Source organism: Trichechus manatus, unplaced genomic scaffold, assembly GCF_000243295.1.
Source record: "Trichechus manatus latirostris isolate Lorelei unplaced genomic scaffold, TriManLat1.0 scaffold00054, whole genome shotgun sequence".
Classification (NCBI taxonomy): domain Eukaryota; kingdom Metazoa; phylum Chordata; class Mammalia; order Sirenia; family Trichechidae; genus Trichechus; species Trichechus manatus.
The window spans coordinates 6,091,499-6,106,206 of NW_004443990.1; the positions used below are offsets into that span (position 1 = coordinate 6,091,499).

General features: G+C 48.7%; 1 protein-coding gene across 1 annotated transcript in view; it reads right to left on the reverse strand.

Annotated features, from left to right (window-relative positions):
• Positions 1 to 4,981: 4,981 nt before the first annotated feature.
• Positions 4,982 to 14,708, reverse strand: part of AKAP1 (A-kinase anchoring protein 1) — a 35,958-nt gene continuing 26,231 nt past the window's right edge. Inside the window, exons 4-11 of the mRNA XM_004377896.2 lie at positions 13,148 to 13,274; positions 12,392 to 12,519; positions 10,203 to 10,380; positions 8,515 to 8,665; positions 8,019 to 8,086; positions 6,320 to 6,393; positions 6,011 to 6,073; positions 4,982 to 5,412 (exon numbers count right to left, since the gene is read on the reverse strand). Of these exons, the coding sequence (XP_004377953.1) occupies positions 5,338 to 5,412; positions 6,011 to 6,073; positions 6,320 to 6,393; positions 8,019 to 8,086; positions 8,515 to 8,665; positions 10,203 to 10,380; positions 12,392 to 12,519; positions 13,148 to 13,274 (864 nt within the window). The 3' untranslated portion in view covers positions 4,982 to 5,337. The remainder of the gene's footprint in view (positions 5,413 to 6,010; positions 6,074 to 6,319; positions 6,394 to 8,018; positions 8,087 to 8,514; positions 8,666 to 10,202; positions 10,381 to 12,391; positions 12,520 to 13,147; positions 13,275 to 14,708) is intronic.

The window sequence follows — 14,708 nt, forward strand, 5'->3', positions numbered from 1 at the left end:
AATGTTCACCCTTTGGACTAGATGCTTCAAATTTCCCCTGGCTTTATTTACACTACTTAAATTTTGACTTTTCATATACACAAAAGTACTGATCTAGCCTATCATGGTATTTTTTTTCATATCTAAGTTCCAAAACTTTCCTGTGTATCATTTAACCACTGTTGTGGGTTGAATAGTGGCCCCAAAAAGATATGTCCATGCTCTAATCCCTGGAACCTATGAATGCAACCTTATGGTAAAATGGGTCTTTGCAGACGTGATTAAGTCAGGGATCTCCAAGACATCACCCTGGATTATCCAGGTGGGCCCTAAATCCAATGACAAGTGTCCTTATAAGAGAAGACATAGAGAAGACCATGTGAAAAGAGGCAGAGACTGGAGTTACGCAGCCAAAAACCAAGGTACACCTGGGAGCCATCAGAAGCTGAAAGATGCAGAAGATTCTCCTCCCTAGAGCCGTCAGGAGTGTGGCCCTGCCAACACGTTGGTTTCAGGCTTCTGGCCTCCAGAAGTGTGAAACAATAAACTTCTGTTGTTCTCAGCCCCCAAGGTTACGGTACTTTGTCACAACAACCTAGGAAACTAATATCGCCACTGTAGCATTTGTTTGGGCACATGGAACAAGGCAAGATCAAATCTCATGTTCTTTAGCAGGGCAATGGTTAAGAGGACCTGCCTTGGGGCTGATCGCCTGGCTTTAAGTCTCAGTTCTGCTTCAATGTACCCACTTTATAGTCACCAGCTTCTGTCTCTGGGATTGGATTGCACACCTACAAGAATCCCTCCCAATTGCCTCCATGAACAACTGCCTCCTTTTGCCATGAGACCAGAACTAGAAGGTGCCCGGCTCCCATTACTGAACATTTTGATCAAAGATTCTATAGAAGAATCTTGCTCAAAAGGAAGGAAACGCAGAACAGGATTTCAGATTCTCATGGAATCCAGACTTTCTGGAGCCACTGAAGCTAGATGAATCCCCAAAACTATTGTCCTGAGATAATTTTTAAACTTTAAATAAAAAATATCCCCTGAAGTCTTCTTTGAACCAAACAATAATTTAGCTGAACTAGTAAAGAATGTCTGCCTTGAGCGCTGTGCTCTTTTAAGATCTATGTGGGATCAGACTGACAACAGCAACTCCAAAGCTTAGATAGGAACCTTAGGGGGCAGTGAGTTTATGTTAATGAGGGAGGAATAGCCCATAAAAGGAGGGCGAGAATGATCGCACAGCTTGAAGAATGTAAACGTCACTGAATTGTACATGTAGAAAGTGTTGAACTGGTGTATGTTCTACTGTGTATATTCTCAACAACAAAAAATAAAAAAAAAAAAGATTCCCTCCTTTACTGGGTTGTCATGAGGATTAAGCATTACCTGTAAGACACTTGACACAGTATCTGACACACAGTAAGCACTCCATAACTTTAGCTACTAATCTTGTTTTAGCCTCTAACTCCCGAGATAGTTGGAACTGACATTAGTTCTCAATTTACAGAGGCTGATTGATGCCTATATGTGACATAACTGAAGTGGTACAAGGTATAGCACTAACCCCAGAACGCGGTATCCATGGTGACACCCCACTATGACTCCGCTGTTCCTCCCATACCGAACAGGGCCTCCGAGGACACAAACACCTGAAGTGAGAAGAGGCTGGGAGCCCTAGCCTTCTGCATCTGGCACTCTCCCTCCTTCTCATGCCCTCATGCCCCAGAAGGCCGACATCCCCAAATCTCTCTCCAGCACCAGCCTCTCCTTGAGTTTTCAACTCATGCTTAAGATGGCCCCTGGATAGCCCACAGGTGATTCAAAAAACACATCCAAAGTGTACTTGCGTGGAGGGCTGACTTCCAGAACTGCAGAGCAAGAATCTTTGTAAATCCAGTCCTGTACAAAAGCAACGAAAATACTGGCAAAATGGTCAAAATCAACTTTTTCAATACGCTGGAAATTAACCAAAGGTTTGCAACAACCTAAGTGTTTATTCAAAATGTACTTGCCCTTTCACCAACCTCCAACTCGTCCCCCCCATATACCAAATCATGTTTAATGAATCCATCCTTGGAGGTCAAGCCTCTAAGGAGAGACTGGAGAGGCACCGACAGCAGCGCATCTTCCATATCCCCACCACACCATAGCCTCACCAAGTCCCATCAACTTTATTCAAGGGTCCTGACTCCACCGCATCCTTTTCACCCCCAGTCACCATCCTGGAGGAAGATCTTCTGTCTAATCCTCCCCCTCACCCATGCTCTTTCCGGCACCAGATTCATATCATTACCTCTGTTTAAAACCCCTCAGTGAGATGCTTCACATCCACTCAAAACCCAAAACTCACTGCCGCGGGGTCGATTCCGACTCACAGCGACCCTATAGGACAGAGCAGAACTACCCTATGCGGTTTCCAAGGCTGTAATCTTTACAAAAGCAGACTGCCACATCTTTCTCTCGCAGAGCGGCTGGTGGGTTCGAATCGCTGACCTTCCAGTTAGCAGCTGAGCACTTTATCCACGGTGCCACCAAGGCTCCTGTCACACCCACTAGGATGGCTATTATCAAAAAAGCAATGGCGAGGATGCAGAGAAACTGGAACCCTTATGCATTGCTGGTGGGACTACAAAATGGTGCAGCCACTGTGGAAAAACTTGGTGGTTCTTTAAAAAGTTAAACATAGAATTCCATTGAAAGTGGGGATTTTCAAACAGATACTTGTACACCATACTTGTTGCAGCATTATTCACAATAGCCAAAAAGTAGAAATAACCCAAGTGTCCATTAACAGATGAAGAGAGAAACAAAATGTAGTATATCCATACAATGGAATATTATTCAGCCATGAAAAAGAAATGGAGTCCTGATACATGCTACAACACGGATGAACCTTGAAACCACCGTGCTAGGTGAAATAAGTCAGACACAAAAGGACAAATGGATTATGATCCCGTTTAAATGAAATAGCTAAAAATAGGCAAATGCATAGACAGAAAGTAGATCAGAGGTTACCAGGAGTTGGAAGGAGGACACAGTTATTGCTTAATGGGTACAGAGCTTCTGTCTGAGGTGACAAAAATGTTCTGGAAATAGTACAGATGGTTGCACAACATCGTGAATACGATACCACTGAATTGTGCACTTAAAAATGGTTTAAATGGCAAATTTTACACTATAATAAAAAAATTTTTTTTAAACCCTCATTAACTCCCTAGAGATAAGACCAAATCTGTACACCAGGGTCTTGCAAACTCTCTACCTGAACTACTTTGCAAAGTTCCTACAGACCCTTTTGTGCTCCAGCATGCTGAGTTGTACAGAAACATCTGGGTGTAACATGACTTGGTCAAAGCCACACCCAACTACCGCTGAGACTTAGTGCTAATGGCAGCTGAGACCACGTGAGAACTCGCTGTGGGCCAAGCGCTGCACAAGCAGGGGACACTTTTATGATCTCATTCAACTGCCTTATGAGGTTGGTATCACTATCTGACTTCACAGATGAGGAAGCTGAAGCTTCCAACCATTTGTCAGCCACATAGTGAGAGTGCCAGGGCCCAAGGGAAAGATGTCACCGCCTCCAGACTCCAGAGAGAAGCCTCAGCCTTTGGGCAGAGTGGTGAGAATCCAGTAACAGAGGCTGCTGGGTTGGGACAGGGAGAAGCCCCAAGTAGAGCGGGGCTTGCAAGGTCATTAGCTCTCTGAAGACTGGTGCTGACAGGCTTCTCAGAGACATCTGGAGGGATGGGCAAGCCCCACAGCACCTGAGGCCTGGACCAAACCGAGGGAGACGCAGGGGAAGGGGCTGCCCAGGGTAGCAGGGCTGCAGCTGTCTGAGCCTGCCTTTAATAGGAGGGCCCTTAGCTCAAGACTTAGTAACTGCTCTCATCATTTAAATGTACATATTTATATCTTTCTTGTCATTACAGTAGATTAAATAACAGATATATTAAGAATGCACAAAGAATTTTGGAAGGCAGTGCTTGAAACTTAAGTCTGGCTAGTTCGAGATTCAATGAGGGAAACCAGAGGAGGTTCGGCTGCCACCTGGTGGAGAAAGGACGGATGAAAAAAGGTCAGATGGAAATTTCTGGCCAAACTGTCTTCAAAGAGCCATGGGTCTCCTCTTTAGATGCAGGTGTTTGGGGGGCCTGTGGGTTGGACCATCCAGTCCACCACACACATGACCACCCCTTTTACTCCCCTCTAATCTTTTTTGCCATTGAAAAACTGGACTCAAAGCTGTGGTTTATATAATCCGATATTTATGTAAGTTTAAGTTATTTAAGTTACTTATTTTTTCATTGCACAATGCTGAAGCCTGTCTAAAAAAAGAATCAAAAACACACCACTGCAAGGTAATTCAATGAAGTTGCTTTTTTACAAATTTGTACAGCAGAACATTCCTCAATCACAATTCCTCAATCACAATTCTATGCTACACAGTCCCGCTGTCCGGTCCGCAGAGAGACCCCAGCAAGAGGAGCTGGGCTGCGGCCGTCCTCTGCAGAGTTCTACCTACAGATGACATTGGGTGTGGAAGAATCTTGAATTCCCTGGGTTCTCCAGTGTATCTTGTACAAAATATTACATTTTTTTTAAACATATATTTACAGAGTTTGCACAAATAGAAAATGGTTACAAATTACAACCAGGCTTGGCAGGATAACAGTTCTACCCCCCATCCCCCATCCAGGCCACAGGTGTAATGACTGCTGCCTATTTACATCTCCATTTAAAAAGTCTGTCTTCCTAGAGGCCTAGGCGGAGTTTATAAATGCCGGAAATTCACTTACATAAAGCTATACAAGTAATTGATATCAGTCAGTCAGTTCAGGTCTTGCTCCCTGAAGGTAGAAGAAAGACTGTGAAGTAAAAGAAACCCTCCCAAGCTAGAAACACACAGCTCTTGGCCTGTCTGCTAAGTGCAGAAATACAACCGTTTTGTTTTGTTTTGTTTTTTTTATGGGGGAGGGCGGGGCGAGGGTGGGAAGGAAGAAGGAGAGAATGGGATGGTGGGGGGAATAGGACAACCTAGTTGAGGCTGTTTTTCAGTATATATATATTTTTTTAGCAGTTTGGAACCACGTTAAGCCAAAGGCCAGCTGGCTTGTTAAACACCACGCCATGGCTCTGAAAAGAACACACAGTTCTCTCCTTTTCTTAGAGACCCAAGGTCTTCTCAATGGGACTACAGTATAGGAAGGAGGAAAAAAAAAACAAAAAAACGAACTTTCTGGGGAGGACAACATTTTGTTATTCTGATGTTAAGTCTTTGCCTTGAGTGCCAAGCTCAATTTTAACAGTGCAAAACAGACTCAAGCAGCGGCTGTTTGGGGGTGAGGGTCAAAGGTTTGTGTAGCAGCTGTCCACCCACTGGGCAAGTCCTCGCTCCACCAGCCACTGGTTTATCAACACCACCTAGAAGAGAAAGTTCCCTTGAGAGCTTTGCCCACGGCACCTGGGGGCAAATTCTCAAGCCAACATGGGATCTTGTTCTTACTATCCCGGGTGAGCACCACAAGCAACAAGCTTACAAGAGTAATGGGGGACGGGTAGCATGACTCATTTTTCTCGGCCAACAGGGATATGTACTTAAATGTTTTTTGGGCCACTTGGACATGAGGATAGGCTTTTCAATATGCTGAAGAAATCGAAGCTTTAATACTGTAAAAATGGAAGGACAGAAAAACCCAATGGACAGGAGGTACAGGAAGGTCTATTAGCAATGTTTCTCACCTTGCAGCACCACTGACATGTTGGGCTGGATCATTCTTTGTTGTAGGTGGCTGTCCTGTGCCTTGTAGGATGCTTAGGTGCATCCCTGGCCTCTACCTACGAGATGCCACTAACACCTCCCCAACTGTGACAACCAGAAATGTCTCTAGACATTGTCAAATGTCCACTGAGGGGCTATAGTTACGTCCTTTTATTAGCTCAAGAGGAAGCAATGCCAGAACCAGCTCCAAATCAACCCTTTACAGTCAGTAACTTAGAAGGAAAAAGGAACAGAACTTACTTCATCTCCAACCACACTCCACAGCTGAATCAGAGGGAGGCCAGCTGGACTGTAACTTGTCACCTACAAAAAAAAAAAACCCACCACCAAGCATGTTTAAAAGCTGGGAGAGTCCATGTACCATCTTCCTAAAGACTGCTGGCCAACCCAGGACCCCAGCAGCAGGGAGGCAGGAATTTAAAGGGCAGCTCCCAAGAAGCCCAGATACTTAACTAAGCAAAGCAAGGGAGGCATTGAGGAAGTGGGGCAGGAGGCCCCTCAGACAGACCCCTGTCCAGTGCCCCCATCTCCCACCTACCACCCACCCACCTGAGCAAGCAATGCTGTGTTTCCTGTCATCTCGCTCATAGCTGCATTTGCTTCAGGTGAAAAGTGCTCATCATCTTTAGAAGGAGAAGGAAAAGCAGCATTTAGATTCCACTGGGACAAGGCATTCTCATCACCTACACGACATTCAGATGTACTCCACGTAGAATCTTCAGACCCTGCAGTGGGACCTGAGAACCCCATTTGGGAGGGTCATCTGCCAGGTAGAGACCACAGGCCCCCACATGACTCCACATGGGTAAACTCAGGGTCCCTGCTGCATGTTACCCACTAGCAGACAGAGGAACAAAGGGACAGAAACCCAGCCTTCGGTGAGCTAAGGAGGCGTTGGGAATGTTACCAACACGACATGCCTGTGCTGAGCACATGGTACGGGTCCTTTTACCCTATGAGACGACAGAAGAGTTATCCCTCTTTACAGGTGAGAACACCTGAGACAAAGGTTGATCACCCAAGGGTCCACCAGCTCCCAGAGTGGTGAAGGTAGAATTTGAGCCATGCAATTGGCCCATCGCCCGATATGGGCTGTCACAATAGCATGCGCAGGGCATGGGAGGCAGCATTTTGCTGCGCTGGCCTATAAAGTTATGTAAAAGAACACACCCAGTGCAAGAGATGGTGAGGATGGGAGAGGCAGGCGTTGAAGATAGTCTGGGAAAAGTCTTCTGGAGCATTTTAACTGGGCCTGGATGGATTGTTAAGATGGACAGAACAGGAAGAGGAAGGTTGGGCAATGAAGGAAAACAAAATGAAGACCATGCCCCAGTTTTCTACGTAACGTGACTCCAGATAGACTGTAGTGCCTCTAGTGCACTTCATTACTTTCAGCAACCAAGAAGATCAGAAAGGGCAAACCCGGGGAGAAAGGGGTGTGGAATGAACAGACCACATCTACAAATATAAAATTCCTATGGCTGCTACTTGTTGACCACCTTCCACATACCAGTTTCTGTACTTATATATTCTTACACCCTGAAAGATTGGTAAATAAACAAACAACAATAAAACAAACTATTGTCATTGATGATGACTCATGGAGACCCCATGTGTTACAGAGTAGAACTGCTCTGTAGGGTTTTCTTGGCTATCATCTTTAAGGAAGCAGATTGCCAGGCCTTTCTTCCACAGTGCCGCTGGGTGGGTTTGAATTACCAACCTTTAAGTTAGTAGTCAGTGCAAACTATTTGTGCCACCCAGGGACCTTGAAAGTAAGGTAGGTACCACCCCCATTTTCCAAAGAGAGAAACTGAGGCCAAGTAATTTGGCTCAGATCACACTGCCAGTCCTCTTTTCTGGCAATGCTATCAGTCTAGGATGCTGGACATGGTGTTAGTGTAGTCCCCACCAGTGCCCCAAAGGAGCTGTGACCCAGCTGAGCAGAGCCGCTAACCTCAGTGTCAGACCTCAGCCCTGGCTGCTAAGACACTGGGTCTGGACTACACTCTGGAAAGTGCCTTTGTTGGAGGCGTTTCAAAGTTAGGTGAAGTCTAGAGCAGTGGTCCTCAAAGGGTGGTCCCTCGACCAGCAGCATCGGCATCACCTGAAAACTTGTTAGAAAGGCAAGTTCTCAGGACCCACCTGACCTACTCAATCAGAAACTCAGAATGCAGCAATCTTCGTTTGCATAAGGTGAGAACCACCTACTCTCAACCCGCCCCCAGCCAGAGGCTCCACCTGTTACCTGACAGGGGCATCACGCTGTCCAGAAGGACTTCTGCTCCCTGGAATGGCAACGTCACAAAGTCTGACCTGTAAAGGTGAGAAAGGAGCAGTTTAACATGGACTTGAAGAATGACTCCACTCCAGGCAGGTATTAACCTTTCGCTGCACTGTGGCACCTGCAATCCAGGACAATGGGCACAGGGCACGGTACTCTGAGGAGTGGGGGTCCCCTGATTGCAAGACGGACCTCAGAGCCCCTTCCTGCATCAAATTCCCAAAAATGATTCCTCTCTTTTGAGATGGGATACTGGAGGAATCCTTTCACAAGACAGGCTTCTCTATCTAGTTCATTTTTGCTGAGGCAAGTAATCAAGTTTGTTCGTATTAGACTTGGCTAAAATAGAGTGGGCAGTGGGAAGGAGAAGTCCATCTCCCGGGCTTGGTAACAGAGCCCACACATTCCACAACAGCAGGGCCCGCCCGCCAGCCCACCTGACTGGGGAGTCTCGACTCACCTGATCTGCCGGAGCACGTCTACTTTCACCCTCTTATATCCACCGTAATCCACGTAGCGAATGTCGACTTCGTTGGTCTCCTCGTAGGAGGCGACCACCTGGGCTCGCCACCAGGCACCGTCCGCCCCAGGGGCAGCACAGATCACTGCTACTGCAGGGCAGGAAGAGGAGTGTGGACACACCTGGCCTGCACAGTCAATGCTGCTCACCTCCCACGTTCCTTCTCAGAGGCCTGCACCTCCTCGGGGCAGGGGATGGGAATGGCAATGAGTCCCCAGCACAGCCTCCCAGAGCCCAGGACTAGCCCAGGAGAGTCCTGGACATGGCACCCTCAGCCTGGCATGTGTGCCACCCCCAAAGCTATCCAGAGCAAAAAGCACTCAACCTAGATCCATTTACTGTGTAACATATGGAAGCCCGAGGTGAATATAGATGAACTGGGACTAAACCAAGTAAAACAGAAAATGGGGGGAATGGACCTGCCCTACATTCTTAAAAGAAAGTCCCTGAGAGAATCAAGAACCTGGAAAGGTAGGCAGCTCTCAGTGGCCTGGCATCTAAGGCCTGCTGTAGCCCAAGATGCTCAGATTGAGGGCCTGACCAGAGGGGACCCCCAGGCCTAGATCCCACTTCTAGCCTTTGCCTCAGGAAGCTGCCAAGAGCACTGATGCAGGGGCAACCAACAAGGCCAGACAGCAAGTCTCCCAAGGGGTCACCGACCTGGATGCTGGGCAGAGAGACAGTGGCAGATGAAACCATGGGTGAAGGTCACCCCTAGCCGCTGCCCCAGGCCTGCTGGGACAAGGGCCTGTGACACAGAGCTGACCACATCATGTGCTGACCCCTAAGGGCAGCCCCTGGTACAACCACCTCTTGGCCTCTGGTTTAGTCTTTATTGCTGGCTTGAGGTGGCTTAGAGAATCTGATGGAAAACTAAATCCTTATTCCTCCCAAAGAAAAATTATACAAAATGCTACATAGAATTTCAAGGAACTTTTCTGATGCCTTGAAGCTCATCGAGGGGCCCTGGGTTAGAGGCAGTAGCCAAGACCCCTGATGGGGTGGGTGGAAAGATGGTCCAACACTCGATCCCCACTGAGGCGGGTGACACAGATAACAGTAGCAAAGGATGGGCTCTGGATCCGACCTGGGTTTGGATTCCAGCACCTGCTCAGGTGTCACCTGGGCAAGTCCTGTGGCTTCAGAAGCTCAGTCTTCTCATCTGTCAAGTGCAGATGGCCCAACCCACTGCACAGGTTCGGTGGGTTTAGAGATCTCTTACGGGAAGCATGTGGTAATGGTAACCAGCATATGCATCAAATGCTTTACACACTCTATGTACAGTTTACAACTCCAATTCCCGGGACAAGTGGGTATACCACCCCATTTAACTTGCTGGAGCTTATAAGTGGCAGAGCTGGGATCTGAATCAAGTGTCAAGACTCCAATCCCATCACCCCATAAGCCAGTAAAAACACTAGCTTTGGCTAGCTAGGAAATTCAGCCTGGCAAGACTCCATGCCAATGGCAAGAACTGAAGGGAGGCTGTGCCCGCAAAGGATCCAGAACAGTCTCCTCCTGGTCAAGATCAAGGGCAGAAGAGGCACTCCCAAAGCATCTCCCCTAGCCTGGCCACAGCCCAGATCCCAGGGCTCCCCACCCCTATCCAGCCCCCAAAGAACACTTACTCTCCACTGGGGTGGGCAAGGTGGGGATCCCGGGCTGAGAGTAGCAGAGGTACATCTGCTGGTCCAGACTGCGCAGTGCATGGAAGGTAGGATGTGTGTGCTGCTGCACGAATAGGTGTCCGGCATTGACCTGGTTGACCACAATCACCTCCACAGTAACACCGTTGGGGAGCATGAGCTGTGGAGAGGAAGGGGAAGGCGCAGCAACTGCTGTAACAACCCTTCTCTTCCCGGGTACGGGATAAGCCCTGGGATTCCACGTCAAGTCTCTGAACTAGTACATCTTCGAAAAGGGCATAACGACCCAAAACAACACAGCACCCAGGTGACAAAGGCTCAAGGAAAACCACTTTAACCACGGAAAGGGTTTGACACCACTGTGGCCCTTGTCCTGCAACACCATGAGCAACCATTAGGGGCACCCTCACCTCAGGGCCAGGCAGAGAGGCTCCCAGCAGATAGTGAACACTCAAGGGCCAAGGGTGGATGTAGTGTTGGGCCTCATGCTGGCCTGGCCAGGGTCCATCCAGAGCTGCCCCTCCCTCCCACCTCTCTTGATGAGTCTGTAAGACCCACGAAGGGTAAATGTGAGAACAAGGTATCAGAGAATAGGATGTGGGCAAGCCCTGAGGCCCCACAGCCGACGCCTTTGGACCTACAGCTGACCCTGGGAGCTTATGATTTGAAAGTGCCTCTCTGCTCTGCCTTCCTAACAGCAAGCAGTGGCCTGCCGTCCATCAGGTCCAGGGTCGAGGTCTGCAACAGTCTGCATCATATTTGCTCTTCTTCCCTTCTATCCCCTAAGTCCTGCTCCTCTTCTCTAAACTCTAGACATTGCCCCAACTCACTTCCCCTTTGCGATTTGGAATATAGGTATGCTCGGTGGCTGGACCCTACATTAAAGGCCCTGGGAAGAAGCCAATATTGCTCTCTGAAGAACTGTCCTTGCACACTACTTTTCCTGATGCCAAGCTACCAACAACAGCTAGCAGTTCCGGACAGGGTAGGGTGCCTACTCCACCTTCTAGCCAGTGGCCACGGAGATAAGAGCCTCTGGCTAAGACTGCCAGCCACCAGCACAGCCTCCCCAGCACTGCTGCTTGACAGGCATCTGAGCTCTCCTCTCCAGTCCCATTAAGCCAAGCACAGCACAAGGGAAGGAAACTGTACAAATCACTCACTTTTTTAAAAATAGAGTGGAACTAGAGCCAAGCCTCCTGGGGGAAAAAAATCCTACACTTCTACATTTCAGGAGTGGAGAGTGGAGTGGGGTTCAATCCACTCCCAAATATCCATAGGGAAGGAAAGGGCCATTCTATCCCTTCCCCCACGGCACAAGGGTCTTTGGTGGGGAAACACAGAACTGAAACATCTCCCACACTAAACATAACCCAGGACAGCAGTTTTCTTGGGGCAGCGCGTTTTGCCCGTCTGTATGAAATGCAATTGTCTCTGACCCACAGAGCCTTGCAATTCTACTCCTGGTGAGATGAGGCCAACCAGGGCCATGGCACACTGAGGGATGCAAAGCCCTGCAGCCACCAGAACGTGGGCCCTCAAGATGTCTGCTCCTCCTCCTGCCAACCCCTCTACTCCCGGCAACCTCCAAGGAGCCATCCTGCTTTCTGGGCTTGGAGGGGGGGGGAAGTTTGCTCTTCTTTACCACCTAGGTATCTCCTGGAGAGAGGGAAGAGGAAGGGAATCCTTCACCATGGCCACTGCTAGGCCTGGCTTGACTGGGAAAAAGGAACAGAACTGACCCATCGCAGGCCCCATCCAAGCCCACGATGGTCACTCCCACGTAGGTGGTGACTGTGGACAAACAACAGCTTTAAGAAGCCCCAAAAGCCAGTCTGGACACACCGTCTCCTGGCTGGACTAGAATCTTTTCTGGGAAAATGCCTAGAAAATGCAAAGGGGGTCCGGGTAGCAGAGCTGGGGGAAGTGGTCTTTCAAAGGGACCTAGAGGCCTCTGGTTTCCTGCCTAGCACTGCACCCTACTCCTGCCTCCCACCCCCATCCCCAGAGAACACAGGCTGGCAGAACTGACCAGTGGAGGCCAGAGGTGAGAGGACACAGGCGTGAACGTGCTATTGGCCTTCTTGGCCCACGGTCTTGGGAGTTTCTTGCTGGAGTGGTTTGGGGGCCAGGGGCACAAGAAGTCCTGATGACACGGGGGGCATGCTCACCCAGGAGGTCATTGGTAGAGAAGGCAGTGCCAGTGAAGGCAGTGGGGGAGCATAGATATTGGTGAGGTTCAGCTCCTTGAACTTCTTCCCAATCAAGTTCAGTGCTTTGTCCACATGATGCTGAGAGCCTACATGGGGGATGAGGGATGGGGGAAAGTGAGAGATGGGAGCAGGGCGGAAATCACTGTGGGTAAAAGAAACATCTCAGCAAAACAAACTCAATACTGCACCTCCAGACCCTTTTCTAGAGTTCAGAGCAGCTGTAAGGGGCCAAAACGCTGAGCTTTGCCTTACAAAACCGACATTTAAAGAAGTGGGAAAACTGATCACCTTTCAAGTGACCCCTCTGCCGCTAGGGTCTGTAGTTTGAACGTGCAGGAGGCCAGCCGGTGGGGAAAGGCCTGGTTCCCGCTGACCAGAGAGAGAGAACTCACACACAAGGTACTTCTGCTCTGTGAGGGGGCCCATGTCGGGCAGCAGGCACTGTAAATCCAGGACCCCAGCCCCACCTATCCAAGCACCTGCTTCTCTCCTGGCCAGCAGATCTGGTAGGGAAGCGACCTGAATCTCCTTCAAGCAACTGAATGGGGGAGAGGGCTGAAGGGATGTACCCAACTCACCCTTCACCTGGGATGAGAAGCAGGGCTTTCTATTCAGAGGCTTAGACTCCAAAGGGTAGCACCTGAGGCTCAAATGCTTCCATTTACGTGCATCTCGGGTGACAAAACTAAATGCATCGTAGCAGTGGCCACTGACCTTCTATGTGGCAGATCTGGATGTTCTGGGTGTAGGGTAGGGTTGAAATGTAGATCTTGGCACCAGATGTTTGCTTCAGAAAACTCACGTACCGCCCCTGCTTGCCAATTAGCCGACCAACTAAGTGCTTCCGGAGAGAAGAGAGAGAGGAGGGTTAATGGGAAGTCAATTCCCCACACTCCCAAAGACCTAACTTTGTTTCAAACAAGGGTAAGTTTAGACGTATTGTTAACTTAAAATTTTAGCCAGACACTGTTCTAAGCACTTACATTTAGTCATTAAAAAAAAAAGTTGCTATCAAGTTGACGCTGACTCATGGCGACCTCATGTGTGTCAGAACAGACCTGTGCTCCATAGGGTTTTCAATGGCTGATTTTTTAAAACAGATTGCAGCCTTTCTTCTGAGGCACCTCTGGGTGGACTTGAACCTCAAACCTTTCAGTTACTACCAAGTGCATTAACCATTTGCACTACCCAAAGACTCCATGTTTACTCATAGTACCTATGAAACAGGTACCTTTATCACCATTTTATAGATGGGAAACAAGCCCAGAGAGGCTAAGTAACTTGCCAAGGTCACACAGCATGTGAACTTGGCTGGTTAGCTCCAGCAGCTCTGATCCAGGCTCAGAAAGCTGCAAAGGCAGCGGCAACTCCAAAACTTCCGCTATGAGAAGTTTTGCTCAGCCTAAGGGTCAGTTTACAACTCTGTACTGACCCTTCCCCCTCAGGACCGCTCAGGTCCAAAGATACAACCAAACCCCAATGCTGCTGAGTCGATTCTGACTCATAGCAACCCTAGAGGACAGAGCAGAACTGCCCCATAGGGTTTCCAAGGCAGTCACCTTTACAGAAGCTGACTGCCACATCTTTCTCCTGCGGAGCAGCTGGTGGGTTGAACGCTAACCTTTCAGTTAGTGGCCGAGTGCTTTAACCACTGCACCACCTGGGCTCCTTCCAAAGATAAGGGAGCTCAATTAGAAAATAAAGGTCTAAGAACCCCTGGGCTCCTGCTGCCAGTTCACAGTATGCCAGAGCCTTCAGCAAATCCAGAGGGAGAGATGCAGAAATGCCTAGTGTGCCAGAGTACAAGGCCAAGCTTAGCCATGATGTAAGACAAGCTCCGAAACAATCCCGAACGACCCCAATCCCAGCTGAGCTTCTAGGGACATGGTCCGTGTTCACCCACAGACTGCCTCACATGGGACCTTTGCAACCACAGAAGGGGAAGAGGGCAGGAGCGCAAACAAGGTCAGCGAGGAAGACACAGCCAAGGGAGCCAGCAGCCCAGGGTCAAACAGCCTGCCTGACCTGGAGTTCAGACCAAGCCAAGTCCTCACCTCAGGAGGGAGCTGAACGCCCTAGGAGAGTACAGCCTGCCAGTTACTTCTGAGCCCCAGAGACAAACTTAAAGATCAAACTAATAAACTGTAAGTTATAACAGCAAGAAGCTGGAAACCACTTAAGTACCCTGGAATTGGGGACTGGTGAAGAAAACTGACATTCATACAATGAATAATACAGTTAAAATTATACTTTCAAAGAATAACACAGGAAAATT